Source organism: Amblyomma mixtum, chromosome 7 (genome assembly GCF_055824585.1).
Source record: "Amblyomma mixtum isolate Tamu chromosome 7, ASM5582458v1, whole genome shotgun sequence".
Classification (NCBI taxonomy): domain Eukaryota; kingdom Metazoa; phylum Arthropoda; class Arachnida; order Ixodida; family Ixodidae; genus Amblyomma; species Amblyomma mixtum.
Genome location: NC_143018.1, coordinates 115,245,092 through 115,272,599, shown reverse-complemented (window position 1 = coordinate 115,272,599; position 27,508 = coordinate 115,245,092). Strand labels below are relative to the sequence as shown.

General features: G+C 49.1%; 2 protein-coding genes across 2 annotated transcripts; one reads left to right on the top strand and one right to left on the bottom strand.

Moving 5' to 3' along the window:
• Nucleotides 1-265: 265 nt before the first annotated feature.
• Nucleotides 266-8,182, top strand: LOC149337275 (uncharacterized). The gene is made up of 2 exons (XM_089554369.1): nt 266-1,066; nt 7,418-8,182. The coding sequence occupies exons 1-2, from the start codon at nt 266-268 to the stop codon at nt 8,180-8,182; spliced, it is 1,566 nt and encodes a 521-aa protein (XP_089410495.1).
• Nucleotides 8,183-10,214: 2,032 nt separating this feature from the next.
• LOC149337274 (uncharacterized) lies at nt 10,215-26,249 on the bottom strand. The gene is made up of 2 exons (XM_089554851.1): nt 25,850-26,249; nt 10,215-10,553 (listed from the first exon to the last, which is right to left on the bottom strand). Exons 1-2 carry the CDS (start codon nt 26,152-26,154, stop codon nt 10,421-10,423), a joined length of 438 nt encoding a protein of 145 aa, XP_089410977.1. The 5' UTR covers nt 26,155-26,249; the 3' UTR covers nt 10,215-10,420.
• Between the last annotated feature and the right edge of the window lie 1,259 nt (nt 26,250-27,508).

The following is a 27,508-nucleotide window of genomic DNA, read 5'->3' as shown; positions in this document are numbered from 1 at the left end:
GCACGTGTACTCTTGTGATGCTCGGCGCATGCGTGACGTACTCAGTGTCTGTATATATACTTGTCAGGTTGCAATAAACGAGGCTTTCCTTTGGGCGTGGGCCTGGGGGCCACGCACTAGTCTTCATCGATGTGTCGTCCTGCGAAACACCACATGGTGTCAGAAGTGGTTGTCCAGGTTATACGGGACCCACGGCAGACGTAAGGTTACCGCCTGTGGCCGGCCGCCAGCAGCATCGTATACCAGCCGGATAACAGCCCAGAAAATGGAAGAAACGAAGGTTTCGTCTCAGCCTTTTTTGGTGCAGCCGCCAGAGAGCTTCAACTTCGACAAGACGTCCGAGTGGCCTGGGTGGATACAAGAATTCGATGACTACCGATTCGCCTCAGGACTTAATGAGCGAACTCAAGAGGCTCAGGTGCGTACGTTGCTGTACACGATGGGACGACAGGCACGCAACATTTTCAAGACTTTCAACTTGTCCGAGGAAGACTCGAAGAAATACGACGTGGTGAAGACACAGTTCGACACCCATTTTGTCGCCACAAGGAACTTAGTCTACGAAAGTGCGTGCTTCCATCGCCGCCACCAAGAACCAGGCGAGTCTGTAGATCAGTATGTTACAGAGTTACATACGCTGGCCTATAGATGCGACTACGGGGAGATGAAAGAGCGGATGATTCTCGACCGGTTTGTAGTTGGACTACGGGACGCAAAGTTGTCGGAAGCTCTTCAAATGGATGCGGCGCTGACTCTAAAAAGTGCTCTCACCAAGGCACGCCTGAAAGAAGCTTTGCAGCGACAGCAGCAGGATCTTCGGAGCGTTGTGGACCGCGAAGAGCATGAGTTCCTGACGAGGGCTGAAGTCGACACTGTTCATAGGCGGACATCGAACCAGAGACGTCCAGATCACCAGACGTGTACCGCTCGCGGTAGGGGCCCTCATTCGAGGTCGTCGTGCCCTGCCAGAGGAGCACTGTGCTACGTGTGCCAGCGCCGGGGACATTTGGGAGCTGTCTGCTCAAGGGCACACAGGACCACGGAACCCGAAGCATGGCTTTCAGAGGTAGGCATCTGCAGTCCTCGGGGTGAGCAACCGAACATGAACTGTGTGACATTTTCCGTGGGAGATTTGGCTGTGTCATCTGCAAAGGCTCGCTTTGTTCAGATTGGTATTAATGGTGCAGTTGTTTCGGCGAAAGTTGACACGGGAGCTGAGGTAAATGTTGTCCCAGGGTCGTTTCCAGCGCTGCCGAAGGTACTACAGCCTACTGATGTTATTCTGATGGGACCAGGCGGTGACAAGTTGAACTTGAAGGGAAAGTTTACTGCCGACATTCTGTGGAAGCGTGCTTCGGTTAGACAGGATGTGTTCGTTGTCGATTCGGTGAGCAATGCGATTCTTGGCTTACCCGCAATAGAAGCCCTGGGAATAGTTAAATTTGTGGACGAAGCATCAGTTCATCAGGTAGTGCAGACGCGGTTTGGTTCCTTGTTCCGCGGTCTGGGGACCATGAAAGGCGAATACTGTATTCGTCTTAAACCAGATGCCGTGCCCTATGCCATTCACACTGCTCGTCGCATACCCATCCCGCTGCGAGACGGCGTAAAACAAGAGCTGGAAGAGATGGAAAATAATGGGGTCATTCGCAAAGTTCAAGGGCCTACGGAGTGGTGTGCTGGCATAGTGCCCGTCTTGAAGCCGTCAGGACAAGTGCGAATATGCGTTGACCTTACTCAACTGAACAAATCAGTGCAACGCGAACGGTTTGTGCTTCCAACTGTCGATGAGACACTCGGGTTGCTCAGCGGTGCCGTCAAGTTTTCCAAACTCGACGCAAACTCTGGTTTCCATCAAGTGAGGTTAGCAAAAGAATTGCAGCCGCTCACAACCGTCATTACTCCGTTTGGCCGTTATTGCTTTGAGCGGCTACCATTTGGCATAACTTCGGCTCCGGAGTATTTCCAAAACCAAATGTGCAGGATTCTTGAGGGAATTCCGGGCGTCGTGAACTTAATGGACGATGTCCTTGTCTTTGGCTCTACTCAGAAGGAACACGACGAACGGTTGTTTCGTACCTTGGAACGCTTGACCGAAAACGGTGTGACCCTGTGAGGATCTGTGAGATTGCAGGTCTTATTTTAAACAAACACAAAAGTAGAAACAATAAACGAGGCGGCTTTTATCGGAAAGGAAACCAATTTCAATATGAGCGAGAAAAAAGGAAAGGAACAAGAGAGCAAGGCAGCAACACACGGGAAAAACACACGGGGGAACAGAACAAAGTGCTTACGAAAAATGCAGAAAAAAGAAAGTCAAAGAGGAAAGTCACACTACTTGTCTTATTCGAGCAACGAGCGGGGAGGACTGGCTGGGTGTCGGGCAGTCAGGGAGTCTCTGGGTGTTCCAATGTCGATGCAACGCTACCGCAGCGTCGGCGTCTGTGGGCTCCCAGCACGGTAACCAGGTCTGGCATCCCGGAAAAGTCACGTAGGCGCCAGAAGCGGCCTGTGTGGAGCAGCTGACGGATGGACGGAGAAGAGTGGCGCCTGGGCCTGGTGGTTGAGGTCTCGACGATGGATGTCCAGGTCTGGTGGCCCGGACGTCTGCGGCTGAGGCCCAAGCCCGGAACTCGGGGAGCCAGCAGAACTCGTCCACGTCCGTCGTCCACCGCGCTCTTCTCTTCTCTCCCACGTAATCCTCTTCGACCTCTCCCGGCGTACCCCTCCGCACGCGCTCCTCGTGCTTTGTCTTCTCCTCACGAACGCCGCTGGGTGGCGCTATCTCCTTACAGAAGGCCCCCTCTTCGGAAGTTTTTTCCAAGGGAAAGAACTCAACTTCAGGAGAGCGACACCTGACGCGTTCGACGATCGCAACACAGAACACCGCACCACAGCGCGCACACTACACGCCACACATAATACGATGATCGTCAATGCTCGAAGCGTCCACAGACATTCGCACACACAGCACAGAGAGTATATGAAATGTCAACGTAAAGCGTCCATAGAGGGCGAAGAAACACGGAAGGGAACAAAAGTAGATAGCCGACACTCAAAAACAAACATGAACAAACACAGACAATGCCAACAAGAACGGGTGTGGGCTACATTCTTCCGTATTCCATTCTTCACATCAAACCACTTCACCGTCGCGAGAACTCTTTCAACTAGTACTTCCGTTTTCCTTTGTGAAACCGGTTTCTCCAGACCGACCTCGGTCTCCACCATGGTTTTAAATATCCCCGTCCTACGATGTTATACACTCTGTGCCGGCCGTTGTCCGCCGGCACCGATGGAACAACGGCGTCATTTACTTTGTTCTCCCTTTCCTTTGACACAGTCGGTTGGCACTTCGCACACGATCTGACATAACTCTTAATGTCAGCCTGTACACCGGGCCAATAAAACTCACTGAGCACCCTTGCTATTGTTTTCCGTATTCCTTGATGGCCGGATAATGCACTCTTATGCGCCAGCTTAAGGACTTGCGTGCGTAAGCCCTTCGGTACCACCGCTTGCTCAACGACTTGGCCGGGACACACTTGGTATGTTCGGAAAAGAACACCGTCATCTGTGTCAAAAGAGTGGGCGGTCTGTCCCTTGCCACGAAATATTTGCCCCAACTTCCTGCGACACACCTCTAAGGTCGGGTCTTCTTCCTGTTTGTGGCGAAACTCCGGCCGTGACAAGTGGAGTATGTTCAGAGTGGGGCTTTTACTACTCTCTGAAACCTTTGCTGTCATCGTGAGGGAAGGAACATCGACCGAACTCGTCATGGCAAGGGAAACTGCCTGATCAGTTAGAACTGGCGGGTCGACAGAGAATGGAGGTTTAGCCCCGGGGACATTGCCTATTATAATGTCGTACAAGGGTGTAGACAAGCAGCGCGCGATGGCCTTACCCGAGAAGTATGGAGAAGAAATCACCACCTCCGCTTCCGGAACTTCTACACGGGTCCCATTGGCCAAGAATAATGTAGCCTTTTTCCCTGTTAGTGCCGCTGGCGGTACAAGAGACTCACGCACAACAATACCGGTGCTGCCCGTATCCCGTAATACCGAACCAGGCTGGCCGAACTCCTCACCGTGCCCCACGGGCATAGCAGTTTCCACCGGGTTGGAAGGACAGACCATCTCCCCCAACCGGCCCTCTACGCGCGTTACCTCTGCAGGGTTATCGGGATGTGAATATCGAGGTGTCATGCAACAGGAGGACTCCTCACGATCTCCTGGTCTCTTAGCTTTGCATGACTGGGCATCATGTCCTACCTCGCGGCACCAGGTGCAATACAATTGCTTCGGCTTTTTCCGACAATCCGACGCCTTGTGCCCAGTCTTGTCACAAAGAAAACACCGAAGGCGGGATTGTGAACATGAAACCTCGTCCTTGGCTTTAACTATCGTGTGCTCCCCCTCCTCTTTAAAGAACAACAAGTTATTTTGCCGCTGTGCTTCGAGAAAATGATCGGCAGCCTCCGCCAGCTTGGAAACTGTCTTACCCTCCCGCTCACGTAAGAACAGGGCTAAACGAGAATGACAGTTGTTCAGAAATTGCTCGCTCACGACCATCTCGCGAACCACCTCAAAAGTGCGGCCTTCTCCCCGCATCTCGACCCAACGGTCAAAGAAACTAAACAACCTGGCAGCATATTGCGAGGCCGTTTCTCCATCCTGGGGCTTGCTCTGGCGAAACTTCTCTCGGTACCCTTCCGCGGTGAACCTAAACCTCTGAAGCAAAGCAAGCTTCGCTTTGTCATAATCCACGGAATCCTCAGGCGAGAGCCGACCGAAGACCCTAAGTGCTTCGCCGCCAAGGCACAAGCTCAACGCCGTTGCCCACTTTTCTTTTGGCCAGCCCTGCCCCGTGGCCACATGCTCAAACCTCTTTAAGTAGGCATCGAGGTCATCCCGCGCCTCATTGAACTGTGGTATGAGGCTGTGCGGGTTAATGGAGATGGTCGATGAGACGCTACGCTCTCCACGGTCACTCGGAGGATTTGCGCCATCCTCCTTGAGCCTTATTTGTAGCTGCAAGTTCTGCGCCTCTAACTCCAAACGTTCCCTCGCAGCTTCACGCCCCGTCTCCAAATTCCGTGCCTCTAACTCCAAATTCCGTGCCTCTAACTCCAGCTTCTGCTTCGCAGCTTCACGCTCAGCGGCTCTCTCTTCCCGTGCCTTACGAAGCTCGTCCTCCACCCACGCTCGTAACTCCGCGCCGCACAAGCCCATGCGCTCGCCTAAAGCAACCAAATCTGAAGCGCTCATATTGTTCCTAAATTAACACAACAGGCAAATAAATAAAAACCGACCTCGTCCTGTCGTAGTGGACGCCAAATTTGTGAGGATCTGTGAGAATGCAGGTCTTATTTTAAACAAACACAAAAGTACAAACAATAAACGAGGCGGCTTTTATCGGAAAGGAAACCAATTTCAATATGAGCGAGAAAAAAGGAAAGGAACAAGAGAGCAAGGCAGCAACACACGGGAAAAATACACGGGGGAACAGAACAAAGTGCTTACGAAAAATGCAGAAAAAAGAAAGTCAAAGAGGAAAGTCACACTACTTGTCTTATTCGAGCAACGAGCGGGGAGGACTGGCTGGGTGTCGGTCAGTCAGGGAGTCTCTGGGTAATCCAATGTCGATGCAACGCTACCGCAGCGTCGGCGTCTGTGGGCTCCCAGCACGGTTCCCAGGTCTGGTATCCCGGAAAAGTCACGTAGGCGCCAGAAGCGGCCTGTGTGGAGCAGCTGACGGATGGACGGAGAAGAGTGGCGCCTGGGCCTGGTGGTTGAGGTCTCGACGATGGATGTCCAGGTCTGGTGGCCCGGACGTCTGCGGCTGAGGCTCAAGCCCGGAACTCGGGGAGCCAGCAGAACTCGTCCACGTCCGTCGTCCACCGCGCTCTTCTCTTTTCTCCCACGTAATCGACCTCTCCCGGCGTAGCCCTCCGCACGCGCTCCTCGTGCTTTGTCTTCTTCTCCTCACGAACGCCGCTGGGTGGCGCTATCTCCTTACAGACCCTAAACAAAGAAAAGTGTCAGTTCAGTGTAAAAGAGCTTTGTTTTCTTGGCTGCCGCGTGAGCCAAGAGGGCATACGCCCGGACCCAGCGAAGGTTCGCGCAATTGCAGATCTAAAGCCGCCATCGAACGCTGCAGAAATGCGCAGGTTTTTAGGTCTTGCTAATCATTGTTCACGATTCATTCCAGACTTGGCTGAGCGAACGACGTCTTTGCCTCAACTGTTGCAAAAGAACACTGAGTGGGTCTGGGTAGCGCCTCAGCAGATAGCTTTTGATAGCGTGAAGAGTGCTATCTGCTCAGATAGGTGTATGGCTAAGTTTGATGCACAACGTCCAACGATTATTTCTGCAGATGCTTCCTCGTACGGCCTAGGAGCAGTTTTACTGCAAGTACAACCGAATAAAGAAAAGCGGCCAGTTGTTTTCGTCTCAAGGTCATTGACACCAACTGAGATGCGCTATGCGCAAATTGAGAAGGAGACTTTAGCTATAACATGGGCCGCAGAACGTCTCGAAAGCTATGTGCGTGGACTGCACATTACTGTAGAAACAGACCACAAACCGTTCGTTACTTTGCTAGGAAAGACTCCACTTGACCTGGTTCCGCCTCGCATTCAAAGGTTCAGAATGCGGCTAATGCGGTTCAGCTTTGAGGTGCAGTATGTCCCGGGCAAAAATCTCGAAATAGCTGATGCACTCTCCAGAGCACCAGTGGCAGGCCAAAAGACGAAGAACTTTCTTTCGGTCCAAGAAGTCAACTGTTACGTTGCCGGCGTGTAATCTGAGCTGAGCGAGTCGCAGCACTTCGGGCTAGTAGCCGAAGAACAGGCGAAGGACGAGACTTGTCGTACGTTGTGCCGCTACGTCCGTGAGGGGTGGCCTAGTCTACATTCGTTATCGGCCGTTTTGAGGCCCTATTGGCAGGATCGCGCCGTTCTGAGCATATGTAAAGGTGTCCTCATGCACGTCACTCGCATTGTAGTGCCACACTGCCTTAGAAGCAGAATGTTAAAACTGCTTCATGAGGGCCACCAGGGTGTTGTAAGGTGTAGAGCAAGGGCAAGGGAGTCCGTGTGGTGGCCAGGTTTAAGCGCTCAGCTTGCGGTATTCATTGCCGACTGCCGCACGTGTTCCCAATTTCGCTTCCAGCCGTGCGAGCCAATGATCCGGACTGAGACACCTTTTCGGCCATGGCAAAGGATGCCGCTGATATCTGCCATGTGAGAGGCTGTAACTACTTGGTCATAGTTGATTACTTATCTCGATTTCCAGAATTGTGTCCACTGACCTCTCTTAACAGCACAGAAGTTATTTATCATCTCAAGAAGGTGTTTTTTACCCACGGTATACCGGAAACGCTGGTAACCGATAACGGTGCTCAATTTGTCAGCCAGGAGTTCAGCCAGTTCGCGAACTGTTACGGATTCAAACGTGTGACGTGTAGCCCTAGGTACCAGCAGGCAAATGGGGAGGCAGAAAGAATGGTAAAAACTGTGAAAGAGCTGTTGCTAAAATCTAGTGACCTACATCTGGCTTTGTTAGCATACAGGGACACGCCGGGATCCCTAGGAAAAACGCCAGCAGAGCTACTCATGGGGCGGCACCTTCGCACTACCTTGCCTCTCCACCCAAAGAAGCTGGCACCCAAGACCCCCAATCTCTCAGAAGCACGGGCAAAAGACGCACCTTTCAGGGAGACTCAGCGGCAAAATTATGATCGCCGGCATGCTGCCCGACATATGTTACCGTTGGTGCCAGGTGATTCTGTTTGGGTCAAGGACTACAGGCGGGAAGGTGTGGTGCTTCAGCGCGCAAAGCGGCCACGCTCGTATATTGTGCTTTTGGAGAGCGGGGGCCAGATTGAACGAAACCGGCGAGCGCTAATCAAGCAGGCGCCAAACAGAGTCTCGGATTCCATGGACAGGGAGTATGAATTTCTGTCCAGCCTAGACGGTACAGAGGAGAACGGAAACTCTGTTTCTATTGCACAAACTGTCCCAGACGGTCCGGAGGAGAACGGAACGGAAGCTCTCTCAAGTGATCCGTTGCAGCCGCCGCCAGAAACCTCTTCGCCTGCGGTACAGGGTGAACATGTCACACGCTTTGGTCGAATAGTAAGAAAGCCGGAACGGTACGGTGTTTGTGAATGCCGATCATAGAACCATTGAATCGTTGTTGTATTTTGTTTCGCAAGTTGCTGCTTTAGTTTTCTCAAAGGGAAAGGGAAGATGTGGCGTTATCGATCCTCGTGTGATAGTATCTATCGTAGCAAGTGCACGTGTACTCTTGTGATGCTCGGCGCATGCGTGACGTACTCAGTGTCTGTATATATACTTGTCAGGTTGCAATAAACGAGGCTTTCCTTTGGGCGTGGGCCTGGGGCCACGCACTAGTCTTCATCGATGTATCGTCCTGCGAAACACCACAGTGATCAAAGGAAACCACGTGATAAGTACGCGCACATGCGAGAATACCAGACACACAGGAAGCTGAGGCCGTACCGCTACAGTCGGGATGTACTTGCACAAGAAAGCGATCATATCAAAATAAGAGTCAAACGCTCGTGGCAAAAGCATGCAGTTTCAGAACTAAAACGTAACCATAAAAACAAAACAAAGACAAATACCACAAAGGCGGAGTGAACACAACACTAGAAAGCCACTGGGAACACCAACACACTGATGGAGACAGAATGGAAGCGATATTTTTCAGCGAAATGAAAACTCGTGAAGAAGTCCTCAAGCCATAATGATAGACCATAATTAGGATTTATTTGTACATAAAACAATAAAAAGACAACGCATGGACGCACTATATAGCTGTTTGTTACCAACTAGCGAATAAGCCCTTAAACTTCACAACGCTCGCAGGAGAAACGACTCGCACGCTCTTCATCTGTAGTAGTTCTTGCAGAACCCTTTGACTTTATTTGCTTTTCTTCCAGCATGTAGCGATGGCTAAAGAGATTTAGGGGCAGGACCCTTCATACATTTGTCGCCAACTGATCCTGGCAAGTGACAAATCCGTAAGTTACGGGAAAAACGTACAAGCACGCGTAAATACTCCATAACTCCGACATAACACAATTATTCGAAAACATATACATATACGAGGTGTTCAAGACACCGGTTGTGGATACAATGCTAACGAGGTCATAGGTGTTAAGTGTCCCCCACGAAGACATGGAAGCTGATCTCGGTCTCACTCCCACCCAAACGCTGTCTACCCCGAGAAATCTCGTACTGTAACATATCAGCAGTCTTTCTTTCCTAGAACAGCCAACGACTGGAATGACCTTCCATCCGAGGTGGCGACCATCATCAATCCAGTCCTTTTCAAATCCGCCATCGAAGATCATCTGTGTCCAAAATAATAGAATTTTGTCAGCCCACCCCTCATGTAATGTCCTTCTGGACCTTTGAGGAATAATGAATAAATAAATAAAGCCATTTGATTTGAGGTGCGACCAACTGCGGAAGAATTCTTGCTGCCAACCCTCAACAAGGAGCTCTGGAACATCTACCTCTTCCAAGAAACAAACACTCTTAATCGGTCTTTATTCCAGATTTTCACGCCCCCGACTCGTGACGCCAAACAAGACGTATGGAGTGTGCCTTCAAAGCTAAAACGGATGACCAAGAGTTAGTCACACGCTCCCAAAGCGACTCTGAGGTAAATGTCTTTCCAGTGCCACTTTTTCACTGTCAGGACCGTTTTAAACTCTGGAGTCTGGGTGTAAAGGCCGCGAGCATTTTTCACTTTCAAGGAGTAGCAGGCACGCCTATTCTCTTCACGACTTCTCTCAAAAGAGTAGACATGTAAGTCTTCGTCGATGTCGCTACTGCAAGAATCAGGAACGTCTTCCCACCAAGGAACAGGCCGCTTCACATGCTGGACGGCTGTCGGGTACCCGTCTTCGAGGTAAGCGAGTGATTGGCTGGCCAACACTTCCAGTCTTCGCAGGATGTGCCCCTTCTCGAAACTCCACGGCAAAGGTGTTTCGCCCTCTGGGCGCTCTTCTTCGTTAGATCCGACACTCAGTTGAGGGGTGAGGTCTTCGGGCTGCGGCTGTACCTGTTCCCTCACTGCCAGTGAAGGTCCTTCGGAAGGTTGTGTGACTCCGTCATTCAAATTACCATTCGTGGCTCTTAGTGTTTCCATTATTTCGCTCAAGAGGGCAGCGTGGTTTGCCATGTCCTCCGAGAGTCGGTTAACCTGGCTCTCCTTTGCAGGCAGCTGGTTCTGGTACGGCTCCCTAAGTAGCGCCTTGATTTCCTCCAGGGCGGCGATGACGTCATTTGTTCGAAAGACGCGGTCGCCTCTTGAGTGCGGATTGTCGGTTGTGGAAACAGCGCGGGCGGCGTCACTGCATCCGTTAACGTAGTGCGTCGCTACGGTCACATGCGGAACACTGTAGCCACAGCGCGGGCACTCGACTGCATGGAAGGTGCACTCGTCCTCGTAGTGTTTGAGGACGCCTTGCAGGGAACCCACGTACTGGCAGCCATGGACGTCGTTCCAGCAATAAACCTTGTAAACAAAAGATAAAAACAAGGTGAAGCAAGAGCACCCCTCAACAATACCAGAAAAAAAAAGCGGTTACTAGACGAGACCACCAAAAACGTCAGAAAAAGTGGTTTGACGTAGTTAAACCGAGTTGGCTTGCGAAAACACTGGTTCAATCTTGAATTAGACGCCATAATTACTCCGCCTTGAAGATAAGAAATAAATTTATTTTTGTAACGGTTGTTATAAGCTAGTGCTTCAAGTGCAGGGAAGAAGCGTTCCGCTATTTTTATTTGGCCTTGTCATTTACAGATTACTTGTTACTGGCTGTGCAGAGAGAGCGTTGCCACATGGCGATACAAGGCTATAAATATGTTCCTTTTATTTCGGTAAAATGTTGCGCATTTTTTTTCTTGTGTTTTCGTCGCATTGTGCCGCAGTATTTTCAGACAAACTGTACTCCTCGTTTTCATGGCATAAAACACAAGATGGTCTCTCCTTATCTTCAATGTCTCTCTTATTTGTAGTTTTATTCCTCTGCACGGTACGACAACACAGCACGAAGCGCCAATGACGTGATCACCTGGCTAGGAAACGCTTCCCATTACACCGCGGCGCTTCGCACTAATTGGATCTGCTTTCTCCGATTTCATCAATACTTGGTGCTTGCTGCGGCTAGTGAGCGGCAGCAGCGGCTCAGCTGAGGAAGTGAGGCGGACACGCTGCGTAAGCGTTGGCTTCCAAGGGCGGTGAAGTGGAAAGATTTATATGCGTGTGCGCGCACGTGTTCAACAGCGTCTAAACACTGCTGCCACCGTCAGACGTTGACGACGTTGGCTGGCTTCAGAGCGCACCACCCGTGCACTATACTTCAAGGGTGACACGCACTGCCACATACCATCAGCTGACTGCGGGTTGGTGCTCGCACTGGTGGTGTTTTCACTATCAGCAGCTGCTACAGGAACCGTGACTGTCATCAGCCGTGTGTGCCTGCTGGGAAACGTATCGGCTGCATCCTCGACATCATTGACATCGGCTGCATCAGCGACACCTGCTATCTGCTACGCGGCCAGTGACGTCATCCCAACAGCTACAAAAGGGCGCGCTCGGGAACCGGACCATCACTTGGCAGTGGCGACAACCGCTGTGAGCATGGAATGAGCATCGCTCTGCTTTTCCGCTGCAGGTTGGTGTTCGCACTGCATGTTACGTTGCACATTTGTTACATTCTTCCTGATCTTTCGTCGCTGCTGCCAAGTGGTGTTTTTGTGGTGTTTTTGAGTGCTCCTTTTGCGTGGAACAGATTGAACAATGACTAAAGATCTTGCGAAATATAAGGAAGAGCTCAAAAATGATTTTGTAAAGCTGAGAGAGGAATTGAAGCTGGAAATCAAAACGGCACGAGAATCACTGGAAAGAGACCTGCGCAATGAGATACGGGAATTGCGGACTGAGCAGAGGAACATGACTGACAGTCTGGATTTTGCACATAAGGATATTGAGGAGTTAAAGCAAAACCTTCAGGCTGAAATTGCCAAAAATGCAATGCTAGCCGCAGAGAACGAGGTACTACAAGCTAAATGCTCTAAATTAGAAAGCAAACTAGCGACCTTGAAAATCAGCTGGTAGGTCTGGAACAGTATTCAAGATCTGCCAATCTGGAGATTAAAGGAGTCGCGAAGACTGACAATGAGGATGTTCTGCAAATTGTATCCAAAATTGGAGGACTCATCAAGGAGCCTATCAATGAGTGCGATATTGAAGCCTGCCACCGTGTTCCAACTCGAACACCTAACACATCAAATATTGTAGTTAAATTCAAGTCTCGCGCGAAACGAGACACCACTCTCTATAAAGCTAGGAAGGCCAGAATCAGTAATGAAAGCATTGGACTCGACAGCACGGACGCCATTTACATTAATGAGCACCTCTGCCCAACTCTGAAGCGGCTTCTTGGACAGGCAATCAAACGTAAAAAGGAGCAACGCTGGAAGTCTGTTTGGACACAAAACGGGAAGATTTTCGCTCGCCAAAGTGACTCATCACAAAGTATTCAGATCATCAGTGAGAAAGACCTTGTTAAGATAGTCTCGCCGCCGACCCCCGACAGTTCAGCCCACTAGGCTTACATCTTTGCCTTCCCTGAAATGAATTACCTCGAGCTTGTTTTTCCCCACAGTGTTCGATCTCCTCTCCCATCAGAAAACTCAGTATTTCATTTCAATGCGCGCTCCGCTATAAACAAAGAAGATGATATTGTCGATCTACTGAGCAAGTTTTCATTTAAATATAACGTTATAATGATTACCGAAACTTGGTACTATGATGGCGGCGATAGGGTTCACCTTGATGGTTACAAAAGCTTCGTCATTAATCGTGATGGCCGCCGTGGGGGAGGCGTAGCCATCTATATTGATGATTCCTGGGATTATGAGCCTGTACCTGCGTACTGCCTGATTACGAATGACTATGAAATTTTAACACTTAAGCATAACCTTGAAATCTTCGCCGTTGTTTACCGTCCCCCCAATGGCAGGTATGGACAGTTTATTGATTTTTTTCAGAGCTTTTTGGAATATTCGTGCGCGAATAATTGTCAGCTAATTTGTGGCGGTGATTTTAATTTGAACATGCTAGACGCTAGCGCCAGTACCTATGATTTTGTGACAAGTTTCACTTCAACTGGTTTCACAAATTTGATCACGACGCCAACCCGTGTCACAGTGTCCACATCCTCTGCTCTTGATCTGTTAATCACAAATATTGAAATAGCTGTGCACCTCGCTGGTACGGTCACTGCAGATATAAGTGACCATTGCCCTGTTTTCATGTTTTATCGTTCACCCAAATTGTCGAAGAAAAAGCGCCCCGACGCTTTTACTTTCCAACACATTTCAGACGAAAAAAAAGAAAACATTCGACAGAAGTCTGTCTGGTTGGGAAATTTAATGTTAGGAGAAGGTAAGTGACGCCAACCAAGTAAAATACAGGAAAAAAACACGACGTTTCGGGACCGGCTCGGCCCCTTCTTCACGGTGTGACTACGGGCGAGCGCAGCTTGGCTTTTTAAGCCCCTGTGTGGAGGACCTGCGGGTCAATGGCCGCAGCCCATGGACGTAGGATGAGGGGAGAGTCCCCAGGGAACGATTAACATTCTCTCGTGTTTGCTGTATGTGCCACGACTCGAGTAGAAGCCTCCTGCGTGGGTTAGCTTCCGTTTCCAATACAATGGTGCTGTCGAAGTCAATTGGGTGGTCACACCCTTCACAGTGTTCGGCCACGGCGCTGCGTTGACGATTCATGTGACGGACGTCCGCTTTGTGTTGGTTCATCCTTTCCGCGAAGTTCTTCGTTTCCCCTATGTACGACGCCGGGCAGACGGAACACGGAATTTTGTACACGACGCCCTGGGCCTTTTCTCTGGGCTGCCGGTTTTTTGGGCGGGGGAGAAGGCGACCGATAGTGCTGGTCGGTTTGTGCGTTGTCAGCACCCCTTCTTTTCCGAGAATGCGACCGAGCGTCTCGCTCACGCCTCTCACGTAGGGGATGCAAACACGTTTCCGCTTCTGGCGTGCGTCTGAGGAAATAATAGACCGGAGTTTGTTTTGCCTTTCTTGTTTCCTGATAATGCGCCGGATGAATGAGCTTGGGTAGCCGTTCTTTTGGAGGTCAGAAATGACTCGGTTCTTCTCCTTCCTTTTATCTTCACTTGAGGAACATATGGAGTCGGCTCTCTTCAGTAATGACGTCACGACAGATGCTTTGTGCGGGATGGGATGGTTCGAATCGAAATGTAGGTACCGTCCTGTGTGGGTTGGCTTCCTGTGCACCGAGGACTGCAGGCCTTTGTCGTGCCTTGTAAGTAGGACATCCAGAAAAGGCAGGCTGCCCTGCTGTTCATGTTCAACAGTAAATTGTATGGCCGGTTCAACTGAATTTAGATGACTCTGGAGGTTTTCTATCTCTGAGGTTTTCACCACACAAAAGCAGTCGTCTACATAACGGAGGAATAACTTTGGCTTGGGATTAAAGGAGGAGAGGGCCCGGCTTTCGACGTCTTCCATGGTTAGGTTAGCCACTGTGACTGAAATTGATGCCCCCATAGCAGTTCCGGTTGTTTGCTTGAAAAATTCTCCGTTGTAGGTGAAAAAGGTACTGCGCAGACAGAGGTCGAGAAGGCGACATACCTCATCGACGTTGAGTGGAGTTCTCTCGTGCAGCGTTTGGTCGTTTTCGAGTGCGCGGCGAGCAACGGACACAGCAAGGGGAACCGGTACGCAGGTAAATAGCGACACCACGTCAAACGAGACTAGGCTTTCGTCTTCCTCCACGGTAAGGTTCGAGACAAGTTGGACGAAATGCCGCGAATTCTGTACATGCGTGGGTGTTCTGCCGGCGAGCGGCGCCAGTACCTTGTGCAGGTAGTCAGAGAGACGTCGCAGAGGAGACAGGGTGAAGTCTACAATTGGCCGAAGGGGGACGCCAGGTTTGTGAGTTTTAGGTAGCCCGTAAAAACCTGGAGCTGAGCCGTTTCTGGAGATGAGGCGGAGGTAAAGCCATTTGAAATCAGGATGCCGCTTGAACATCTCTGCCAGGGTTTTGTTGAGTGTTGCCTGAGTGTTTGAAGTCGGATCCTTGCGAACCTTCTCATACGCCCCACTGCTCAAAAGGGCTGACGCCTTCTCCTCGTAGTCGCGTCGGTCCATCACCACTGTAGAGTTGCCCTTGTCTGCCGGGAGTATGACGATGTCGGTGTCGTCCCTGAGACCGCGTAGGGCTTTTCGTTCCAGTTGAGACAGATTGCTCGGAAATTTGGGGGGTACCTTGGCGATGACACCAATCGCTTTCAGGCGGACCTCTTCCCTGACGTGCGGCTCCAGGTGCTGGATCGCATCTTCAACAGCCGCGACTAGTTTTGGGAGGGCGGGACCAGATGATATGTTGAATCCATGTCCTTTTGCGAGAACAGAGGATTCGGGCGGTGTTAAGCGACGGGAGGAGAGGTTCTTTACAAAGCCAGAGTTATGGGGGTCAGGCTGTTTCTTCTGCCGCTGCTGTAGGGCAAACAACTTCTTGTTTTGACACTCACGATGTTTGTTGGCTGCAGTGGAGGCCACTTCCATGGCAAAGGCGTCCACCCGCGGGAAGAGCTCAGGCATCCGGTGTTCTAGTTGGCGGCGCGCGAAGAACCGGTCCAGCTCCTTTTTGCGGAGAACGGAATGGCACTCGTGTATCCGCGCACTTAATAACTGTTGCTCCGTTTTGGACACCAGCCGTAGGCCTTCTGCGGTGGTTACAGGGCGCTTTAGGCGAAGGCTCACGGGTATCACATCCTTTTCCTTGCAGGTCTTGTTGAAGTTTAGATGTGTCCGGAAGACAGCAATACTCTTGGTGATGTTGACGTATCGCTTCACTAGCTGCATGGTCTCGATGCCGAAGTCTTGGCGTATAGACTCAAAAGAAAACATTCGACAGAAGTCTGTCTGGTTGGGAAATTTAATGTTAGGAGAAGGTAAGTGACGCCAACCAAGTAAAATACAGGAAAAAACACGACGTTTCGGGACCGGCTCGGCCCCTTCTTCACGGTGTGACTACGGGCGAGCGCAGCTTGGCTTTTTAAGCCCCTGTGTGGAGGACCTGCGGGTCAATGGCCGCAGCCCATGGACGTAGGATGAGGGGAGAGTCCCCAGGGAACGATTAACATTCTCTCGTGTTTGCTGTATGTGCCACGACTCGAGTAGAAGCCTCCTGCGTGGGTTAGCTTCCGTTTCCAATACAATGGTGCTGTCGAAGTCAATTGGGTGGTCACACCCTTCACAGTGTTCGGCCACGGCGCTGCGTTGACGATTCATGTGACGGACGTCCGCTTTGTGTTGGTTCATCCTTTCCGCGAAGTTCTTCGTTTCCCCTATGTACGACGCCGGGCAGACGGAACACGGAATTTTGTACACGACGCCCTGGGCCTTTTCTCTGGGCTGCCGGTTTTTTGGGCGGGGGAGAAGGCGACCGATAGTGCTGGTCGGTTTGTGCGTTGTCAGCACCCCTTCTTTTCCGAGAATGCGACCGAGCGTCTCGCTCACGCCTCTCACGTAGGGGATGCAAACACGTTTTCGCTTCTGGCGTGCGTCTGAGGAAATAATAGACCGGAGTTTGTTTTGCCTTTCTTGTTTCCTGATAATGCGCCGGATGAATGAGCTTGGGTAGCCGTTCTTTTGGAGGTCAGAAATGACTCGGTTCTTCTCCTTCCTTTTATCTTCACTTGAGGAACATATGGAGTCGGCTCTCTTCAGTAATGACGTCACGACAGATGCTCCTAACATTTCAGACGAAGCACTTAAATCTTTCGAGCAAGACATTAGAGCACAAGACTGGTCATTTATACTTGGGAAGCGAAATTCGAATGATGCATACACAGGTTTCATTGAAACGTTTATAAAAATATATTGTGCGCACTTTCCCTTCAGAACATTTCACCAATCAAAAAAGATAAAGAAGCCATGGGTGACTCCTGTTCATTTAGCAATGATAAGAAAGAAAAACAATCTGTATCATGCATTTTTAACTGCGCGCACACTGAATGCGTTCAAAGAATTCAAAGCTGCTCGAAATAAGTTAAACAGTGAACTTCGGCGTGCAAAGACTGCCTACTTTGAGCACCTGTTTCTTGACGTAACAAAGAAAAAACCAGAAGCCGCCTGGAAAGCGATCAACAGAGTCTTAGGTCGTCAGACTAAAAATTCCGCGCCTGATAAGATAATATTCAATAGCCGTGAACTTTCTGGCCAAGAACTGACTGATCACTTCAATAAAGAATTTGTCGATAGCATAACGCCAGATGACAGTCTGCTCTCTGCAGCACCTTTAATCAATAGCCCAGTTAATAGTTTTGTTTGTCACCCAGTTACCGAGGAAGAAGTATCTAGAACATTTATGCAACTTAAGAATAGCAAAGCTCTTGACATTAATAATTTACAAATAAAACCCATAAAGCATGTTTTGCAGTTAATTGTTCCTGTTCTCACGTACATTTTTAATTTGATCATTAAGGATGGTGAGTTTCCTATGGAAATGAAAAAATCAAGGGTAACAGTCATACACAAAGGTGGCGACCGAAATGATGTTAAGAATTACAGGCCAATATCAGTAATACCGGTGTTTTCGAAAGGGCTAGAAAAAATACTGTCATCTAGATTAACACATTTTTTTGATAAGATGAAGCTTTTTTCTGACGCGCAGTATGGATTTAGAAAGGGGAGATCTACTGAAAATGCTTTGTTAACATTGAAAGAAAAAATCCTGGAAAACGTAGAAGATAAGCTTTTCACCCTCGGCCTATTCATCGACTTTTCTAAGGCGTTTGACTCCCTCAGCCATGACATTCTTTTACACAAATTACATCTACACGGAGTACGAGGAACACCCCTTAACCTCATCGGATCTTATTTACGCAACAGAAGCCAGTCTGTGCATGTTAGTAATAAGCAGTCCTCTTTTCTACCCATTAAAGCCGGAGTGCCACAGGGCAGTATTTTAGGACCCTTTCTCTTTAATGTATACATTAATGACATTGTAACCATTGATTCAAAAGCTCAATTTATTATTTATGCCGATGACAGTAACATACTGTTATCTGGCCCTGATGAAAATAAACTTGTAATATGGTGTAATGACCTGCTCGAAAAATTGGTTTTCTGGTCGCAGTCTAATGGACTAAAGATTAATCCGAGAAAAACAAAAGTAATTATTTTTCGGCCACGAAACAAAATGGTGAATCTACAACAAGTTGTTCAGTGCGAAGGGGAAGAAATTGCTATTGTTAAGGAACATAAAATTCTAGGAGTCACCTTTTCAGAAACATTAACGTGGGATTCACACATTGACAACATGTGCACAAAACTTTGTAGGACAGCCGGCGCCTTATCGCGATGCCGTTCTTTTCTCCCAGTTCATATTAAACTTCAAATATACCACGCCTTGTTCTCGTCATATATTAATTATTGCAATTTAGTATGGCTAACAACTACTAAAGGGAACATTAAAAAGATCCACATGTTACAAAAAAAGATTGTGCGCAACATAGCTAACATTGACTACTTTTCTTCTACTCAACTGTATTTCCGTCAGTACAATATCATCCCGATACAAAATATGTATGAATTTCGCATGTTGCGCTCATTTTATGTTTCATCACGCCCTTTCAGACAATTTATTTCTACAATCGCATCCCTTCAACATAACAGCAATAATGCATTTACACGTAGCACTGATTTGTGGCAAATTCCCCGTTTCCGCACCAATTACAAACTACAGTCCCTTAAGCACAACCTCCCGTTAATTTTAAATAAACACTCGCAATTTACGAAACCCAGCCTTAACCAGTTGCGACAGTACTTTTTATCCGTATAGATGTTCTGGTGAATAACTGTTTTCCATTGTCCCAAATATCTTTCTTTATATTTTTGTTCCACATCATACAATCATTGTAACCACATTATATAACTGTTTGTTATTTTCTTGTGCTCTGTTTTTCTCTCTTGTGTTCGACTGATGTTATTTATTTTGATTTTGAATGTGTTGAAATCATTCATATGTATGTTTTTTCCAGTTTTTACATTACTTCAAAACTGTACACACGTTTCTACTTGTTACCACATTTTACCCGTCTTTCTGTGCTGCGTGTTTAAGTATTGATATTTTTTATGTTCCTTTATTTTGCTGTTTTTCAATGTCTGTATGACTTGCCCTGCCTTGTATGCTGGGCCCTGGGCCTCGTCAAGCTGACAAAAGCAGCTTTTAGCCCAGGTGTCCCACCAGAATTTTTTTTCTGGAAATAAACTGAACTGAACTGAACTTGATTTTCACTCGCTTTATTTAGAAAAGTGTTCGGCGACCACTTACATTAATGAGAACAGTTCAATTTTTTTTTGTCCACAGCGCACGGCGACGACTGCTGCCGGCTATCTAGCTTTAGGATAAGCTCTGAAGACGGCTACATGAGCCATTTCTCCCTTAGTGTACGCGCGTCCTGCGATGTAAGAAATCGTCGGTTCGAGGTTACTGTAGACAGAACTACACTCCACGGCCATTTGCATTCGCAAAGGCTTGTGAATTCGCTCTCCGCAATTGCCGAAATCGCACACACGAATCCTACGGACTCGCTATAGGCCCCTTCATTAAAGGGGCCGGCAGTCAGCCGTCGACTCATATTTAAGAATCTGGCAAAATTTCATCGGTGACTAATGTTAAAGTGTGAAGATCTGAAATGCGGCCGCTAGTTTCGCTTTCTTTCTGTGCGGATAAGGTAGGCACACGCGCTGTTTTTCAGGCTGTCGCCTCACCAGGCGTGAAGCCTTCGCTCGGCCGCACAAGCCCGAGCGATGGCGGCAATCGACGAGAGGGACCTTCGCGCTGTGCTTTGAACAAGTCGCGTGCCTCGCCGCTTGGTTATATGCGCAGGCACCCGATAAAAACACATCTTCGCCGATTCACGGACGTCTCGTATGTAACCTTCGCTAGCATATGGTCGAGGTTTCCGATTAAGTTTTAAAATATTTAACTGTACAGAATGTCATGCCAACTAGTCCCTCATCGCACGCTCTTGGTTCCCATCACGCACACCTTTTACAACGTTACGAGGTAGTTGGTCCTGCTGACGTCGTCGTCGGTCTAGTGTGACAGACCGGTGCGTCAGAGACAGCATCTGCATACCGACCAGCCCACCGACGGTGGATCGAACGTTACAAGATTACATTTTCAGTTTGCAAACTCCGACGCTGCGGATGTCGCCCTTGCCTGCACCACCGAGCGGGGGCGCTCTCGTCGCTGTTTGACCATAGAGTAACATAAAAGTAAAGAGCGGACCAAGGAGGTTATATTAAAACTTTGAAGTTTTAATATAACCTCCTTGGAGCGGACACTCGGGCCCATGGAGGAAGGGAAGAACTAAGGAGAGGCCCTGACGTCACTTTTTGTGAAGCCGCCCCGCAACTGGAAGTTGGCTCGGCTTTCCTCACTATCTTCTTTCTCCACCGAGCTACGGGGCGGGGATCGCGCGCGGCTCGCAAGCGCTTCGTAAAAGAAAGGTATAAAAAAAACCGCGCCGCTCGCCGCTACAGTCCTACACCTCCCTCCCCGCAAACACGCACCTAGACACAGACCGGCGCACAGGTGCGGTGAACCTTTTCCGACGCCAGGCGAAGAATCCTCAGGCTACGTACCGTACACCCGCCGTGTGGCCTTCGAAACGCAGCTCAGCATCGCCGAGAGCGGCTTCATGTTTCTGTGCTGTTTGGTGAGGTGCGAAGTTCGCTGATCAAAACAACCAACGCTTCTTCGCGTGTCGAAGCGCGGTTCCGGAGTGCCACCTTTTCGCGAGATTCATATCAATGCATCGATCGCTCCGCGTAACGACACCATGTTTGACGAACAAAATATCAAATGAGCGGTTATTTGCTGCATTTGAAAGCAATCTTAGATGCGTGCGTAACGTCAGGACGCCAGATATGTAGACTTTAACACGCAAGGCCGAACACACCGTGCCGAATGCCCGTCCACCGCCACCGAGAAACACTCGGGCCCCTAGCAACAACGACGCTAACGACGCCGTACGCCGTTGCTAGTGGCCCGAGTTTTCTTAGCAACAACGACAACGTTGCTAGTGGCCCGACTTTTTAAGCCTAAATTTTGACGTCACTTCCGCCACATTCTCGCCAATGCTTTGGGAATACGAAGGGCCTCTCCTCATGCTCGGGCCCTTTCGCGGCCGAGTTCGGCGCTTCCCCGTTTCCGCCAGATGGCACTGAACGTGCAAATAAAAAAAAGAAAAAGAGTATGGTCTTGGCATGTCTTGGCTTCCATCTGCGGAGTGACTGATGCGCTCATTGTCACCCTGACAGAATGCACGTAGTAGGTTCACTGCCGCTTGCCAAGCGCACGCGATGCGTGGCATAACGCCTTTGCGGCTTGTGGGTGACGTGTTCGCAGCGGCGTCCAGGCAAGCGATCAAAGCCAAACGCTTTTGACGAGCGTTGCACGTCGAAACCTGGATAATCGTTGCGTGCTCCGTAATCGTCCAGCTGGTGGCCGGCTGCTCAGCTGGGCAATGTGAAACCGCCTCCTCCGCGAGAGTGGAGAACGCACAAGACGCAATGAAAGTAGAGCCTCCAAGGTTCCCGTTCCAGTCTATGATATCTGAGGCCAGTGCGTTTCTCTGGGTCCGTAGGGTCCGCTAGGTGCGCTGTCCACAAAAGTCGGCCGCTGGGGCCTACGGGAGTGTCCGTTCTTTACTTCTATATTACTGTATGGTTTGACTGGCTTCTCGCCCACCATCGCACACTACTACTTTTTCTGCATCGCTCTTTTCCCGAACAGCCTCAGACAGGAACGGCCTTCCCTATGACATCGTCGTCATCGCTTCGCCATCTGTTTTTCAAGCACGTGTAACAGATCATCTTCAATGTTTATCATTGTTTTTTTTTTCATATTTTCAAATGTATTCCCACCCCTTATGTAACACCCCCTTAAAAGGGGTCCTTTTAAGGAATAAAACTGAACTGAACTGAGCAGTAGCCGCGATGACCACGTCAGCGAAGAATACAGCGAAGCATTTTTGGGCCAGGCGTTTCTTTGTTGGGTAAAACTGCGCTGCAAGTTGATCACTGCTCCTCCGTGTACTTGTAAGATTTATATCAGTGCGTTTCGAGCGACGCAGCCCGTGCCGCGTTGGCTGCGGCTGCAACTCAACACAGAAGCGCAACAGCGTCGGTGCACCCGAGCTATGCGTCCGTGAGTAGGTGCGGCCGAACTGTCGACCTGTCTGCTCCCAAACCAAGCCAAGATAAGCGTTCTACGTAATGTGCGACCGCAGTTCGCACTGGCCATCGCCAAGGCTACAAACATTTTCTGGAAAGTGCTCGAAGATCTACAGAAGTGCAGCCTTGCTCGCTTGGGTTGTGCTGAGCACGTGTCGGCATTCACTTGTCAGATACTGAACTTTAGAAGAGGGGAAATACGGGCTGGTTGGTACATGCTTTACGAATTGGAAAATACAGCGCAATGAAAGACGACACAAGAGATGGACAAAACACCAGCACTGGTGTTTTGTCCTTCTCTTGTGTCGTCTTTCATCGCGCTGTTTTTTTTTTAATTCGTAATACTGAATTTCGTTATTGTTAAAAGAATGAACTTTTTCTCTAGCACGACTCTTGTAACTGTTTGGCCCATTAAAAGTGGCTGCCATTAAGATGTATATGTTTTTTTTCCTATATGAATTGAATAAACTGCTTTCAGTCTTACCTGTGCTATTAGACATTTTTCGCGTTTTATGACCTTAATAACGTCGAAATTTCACGGTGGTAGTCCTGCATCTCCCATTAAAAAGCACGTATGCACCGTTGACTGTCTTGCTTCAAACCGATGGTACTTGGTCTTAGGTTTCGATATTTTCGGCAACATGCAACTAATTTATCGTGTCGTAGCTCGCCATAAGCAGTAAATTAAACAAAAATCTATGCCCGACCAAGAAGCAGATGTCTCATCGAAATAGCCACTGATTGAGACATCCCGATCGTACCTCTGCCACCCAGGACCGTTCGCGCAGCCTTAATGCGGCTGTAGTTGCACATTCAGAATAATATTTGTGTCCCATCTTGGAAATATCTTCGTTGAACAGGAATTGCCGGCGTAAAGTGGCGTGAAACACGGCGCGCTCGTCTCGTAGCGATAGTTCGTGTGAAGAGGCCGGCCGGAGCGGGCCAACAGCGTCGAAAGCGCCACCTCACGAAAGGGAGCCGAATGGGGCCACGTTTGGCCGCCGAACTGCAGCGGAGTTTGCAAACTGACCAGGTAATCTAGTACATTGGATGGATGGGCGTCGCGTGTCTCGTGTGACCCGACGCTAATATCCCGACGGAAATCTACGTTACTTTTGTCGATTTTGGGGCACCAGTCACCCATATGAGGGACGACTGCTATTTCGATCGCACACGCAAGTAAGACCTCATTGTGCGCATTGCAGCAACGACGGCAGACGACACTGCTCTGTGTATACCCTTGTGACGTCACGCGAACATTCAATATGGTGGTCACTGCCTGTGGGAGGAGATTCCCGGTATCAATTTCGATCGCTTTTTTGTAGATAAAGTGCGTCCAAGCCGCTCAAATTTTCAAAATTGAAAACTTTCCAGCTTGTACATAGAGCTTACTGTAGCGCACTACTCGGTAGTGCCACATGGGGCTAGAAGCAGATTGCAGTCAGTTGAATAACACGCTATTTTATTATTTCCTGACGTATAAAGCTTAAGTCCGAACAACAACCATGCCATGGCCCCTTTAGGGGATAGTAAATGGCAATGATGAAAGAAAAGTTGAAAGCTAGTTATGGAACAGGATGCAACCTTCCAATTTGAACGCAGAGCTTAACGTTACGCACCAATCAGTAATGCAGCATGTGGCTAGAAACATATTACAGCCAAGTCCGGTATACAGAACGTTGGCTGTACACCTATAAATGCAAGTTTTCGTTTGTGGGGGCGACAGAACGTGCGCACTATGCAGCATTCTATCTTTGCAATATTCCTCGCGACAGCACAAAAAGCCCAACTGTTTTATCTAGTGCAGGCAATCAAGTAAACTTTTTCATCAGCCAGAATATTGATGTCTACGGTCTATACACCGGGTGCGGACGGTAGACAGAAAATTACAGTAAATTAATGAACCGATACGCATGTGGACAGCTCTAGATGTCACACATGCAATGATGCTGAAGCACGCTGAGCTGCAGAAATGAACATTGAAGCCAGCAGCGTTAAGCGAACCAGGTAAGCGCGCGGCCTTTAATTGTCGTCCTATTCGCATAGATGCCGGCCCGAATAACGTCGGTGCAAAATCACCCGCTTGCAGGAACACTGCTGCAACCCAAAGCTAGCTTTTTTATCTGCATCTACCAGACCTGCAATGAAAAAAAAAATAAATCGATGCTGTGGCAGCGATCGAATATCGAGCGTTAACACACATAACATAACAAATAACACATAACTATCAAGTTTATGCTGCACGAAATGTGAAATCGTATGCCACCACCCTAAACACTCTGCGGAAAACGGTTGAGCCGCAATGTTCATATGAAGATTCGTAAATACGTGGAATTGGGAATCCCTGCTGCGAATCCCTGCTGCGAGCTCTGCTCCAACTTATTTAGTAACGCTATGCCGCACAAAACGCTGAATCGTATGACGGCATCCGGAACAATCTGCGGCAAACGGTTGGCCCACAAAATTTGCACGAATGTCGGGGCTTAGGGGACAAAATTTGACGCCTGCCATACAGGGATATTACAGTGCTAAAAGGCAAAAGCGAAAACTCAGAACAGAAGAACGTAGAAGACAGGCGCTGACTTACAACTGAAGTTAATTCGAAAGGTTCCCACAGATTAAATAGTCTCGAGGCAAGCTGTCGGTTGAGTCAACGTCAGGGGTGGTTTAAAGGGCCGGATCAAAGCGACAAAATCTTAAAAGAATAAAGGCTCTAAAATTAGAGGGAGGACTTTTAGCAATGTTTAACCAGCTAGCCCGCAACAGCACCCTCGCGAGGGATATATATATATATATATATATACTGGATCTACATAATTAACTTTCCATTTGTGGTGCTCGGGCATTAAGCAGCCGCCTGGTATTTTATTCTATGATGTATCCGCCTCGGTGACCATGGCAACCACTGGGTTACGATTTGCGTTATAACGCATAACGCTGAGACTCGAAACGAGAGAAGTAGAGCTTAACGCTCTAATACAATGTCGTTGCTATGGAGGCCGCCATCTTGGATTATATCCGAGGATTCAACCTAACTGGGAGGCTCGAGGAGCGATCAGTGGCGCTAAACTTCCAATATTAAGTTTGGTTTGGTTTATTGGGGTTTATCGTTCCAAAGCAACTCAGGCTATGAGGGACGCCGCAGCGAAGGGCTCCGGAAATTTCGTCCACCGGGGGTTCTTGAACGCGCACTGACGTCACACAGTACACGGGCCTCTAGAATTTCGCCTCCATCGAAATTCAGCCGCCGTGACCGAGATCGAACCCGCGTCTTTCGGGCCAGCCGCCGAACGCCATAACCACTCAGCCATCGCGGCGGGGTGTAAAAAAAATCAATAAGGTAATGCTTCTCAGGTATCATGTGTTATGGCTTCATGCTCCAGTGCATAAAATGCAGTGCATAAAATGGTAAACGAATATAGGCGTGCGAGCGCCAACACTTTTCCTCTTCACGACAGCTTTGGTAAATGGACAGTTAAGTAAACTGCTAATCAGGCACAGTACACTTACTTGAAGACTCCCAATTTTCTTCTCGGGGAACGGAATCTTCGTGCACTCTTCATGTCGAAGGCTTCCCGGTCCAGAGGACAAAGGCCTCCGGCGACACCTTGGCAGATGCCGGTCTTGCTGGTCACGCATAACGCGTGCGTGCAAGGCAGCAGCAGTGTGCTTCTGGAAATCACCCCGCAGAGGGAACACGCGTAGCGATGAATGGTGTCCTCTGCAGACCGGGACTCCCGCCATTTTACACCGCCAACGCATCCGGCGTTCAGCCGCAGCAGCCTTCCATTTGCTGGGTCGGGCATAGTACACATCGAGCCGACCAGTTGGCGGTGCCCGTAGTGAAGGCCGCGATAGAGAAGCGTGGTCACTCTCGCCGCAAAGAAATACGAATTCGATGGCTGACGCGGTGTGCTATCTGCTGGGTGCTGGCGAAGACTACAGCGCTCCCACTGGCCCCGATAGCCCTGCGATTATTTCCTTTCCTTCAGGATGGATGGATGGATGGATAAGGCTGAAGCCTTTAAATGGGGCGATGGCTCACGCCACCTAGCCATGACTCGTGAAATTTCATTTTGTCTTGATTTTAGCCGCAGTCAGATAACTTTCGCTTGTTTTTTTTCTACTCGCTTAAAATCCGTTTTTCATTCACAGTCATTAAACCCAATGCTTTGAATAAATCAGATGCCCCGCTGCTTTCAACTGCAAGGTGAAGCCCTTTACAGAAAAGCCTCCGAAGCCCCCAGAAGATTTCCCGAGCCCTTTACTACGACGTCCCTCATAGCCCGAGTCGCATTGGGATGTTAAACCTCAAAAAACCCAAAACCATTTTTTAGTGTTTAATTGGGATAGAAAGGAACATTTACAATAAATTGACCCCTCTTGTTCCAACGTCTTGTTTGTGCTCCTTTTGCTCTAGTATAAATATTTACCAACACATCGAATTTGTAGTTCTGTATTAAAACTGACAGAACGGTTACCACGTGTAACGAGATTTACAGCGAAAAAATTCGAGGCACGCATGGCTTAAGGCTCACGTTTTTTTCTTAGATAGCGTAAGTGCGTGCCCTTGAGTCAGGTGATATGGGCGATCTTGGTGGGCTGTGCGTTTTCACCCAGATTTTCAAATGCATTTTGCAAGCTACTTCACGGTTGCACAAATGGAAGCCTAGCTCTGTTGTTTGTATTTTCTTCTGGCCTTAGTCGCACCTCCAGCTATAGGTCATCGCGGACTCTGCCCTCTTCCGTTCGAAATATTCTGCCCGCCTTAAATAACCCACGTGCACGGGCCCGAATAGCGGTTACGTGCAAATCAATCAGACAAGGTGTTCATTAGTCAAGTGGCTAAATATTTCTCACGCGTCACGACATCAAAGCGAACGATGCGCTCAACAGAGGTGAAGAGGAATACGATAAGCGTCCCGCTCGCACGCGCATGCGCATGCACCGGCCGCAGTGCAAAGCGTTTCCCCTCGCCCAGCACTCTTCCAAAGACAGCCTTCTATCACGTCTTCCTCCTCTCTTTTTCCAGTGCAGATATGAACACAGCCGACCACACCGTGATTCCGGCAGACGGCGCACGAGCAGCTCACTCTGGGAAACGAAGGCCTCAAGAAAAATGAATAACGCCTACCAGGTGTGATTTCAACGTGCGACCGATAGCTGTAA

What these genes read in the sequence shown, in the direction of transcription:
- LOC149337275 (XM_089554369.1), top strand. Translation starts at nt 266, where the DNA reads ATGGAAGAAACGAAGGTTTCGTCTCAGCCTTTTTTGGTGCAGCCGCCA. An exon ending in CCGAAGCATGGCTTTCAGAG is followed by an intron (nt 1,067 to 7,417) that starts GTAGGCATCTGC and finishes TTTGTCAGCCAG; the next exon opens with GAGTTCAGCCAGTTCGCGAA.
- LOC149337274 (XM_089554851.1), bottom strand. Translation starts at nt 26,154, where the DNA reads ATGTGTACTATGCCCGACCCAGCAAATGGAAGGCTGCTGCGGCTGAAC. An exon ending in AGAAAATTGGGAGTCTTCAA is followed by an intron (nt 10,554 to 25,849) that starts GTAAGTGTACTG and finishes TTTGTTTACAAG; the next exon opens with GTTTATTGCTGGAACGACGT.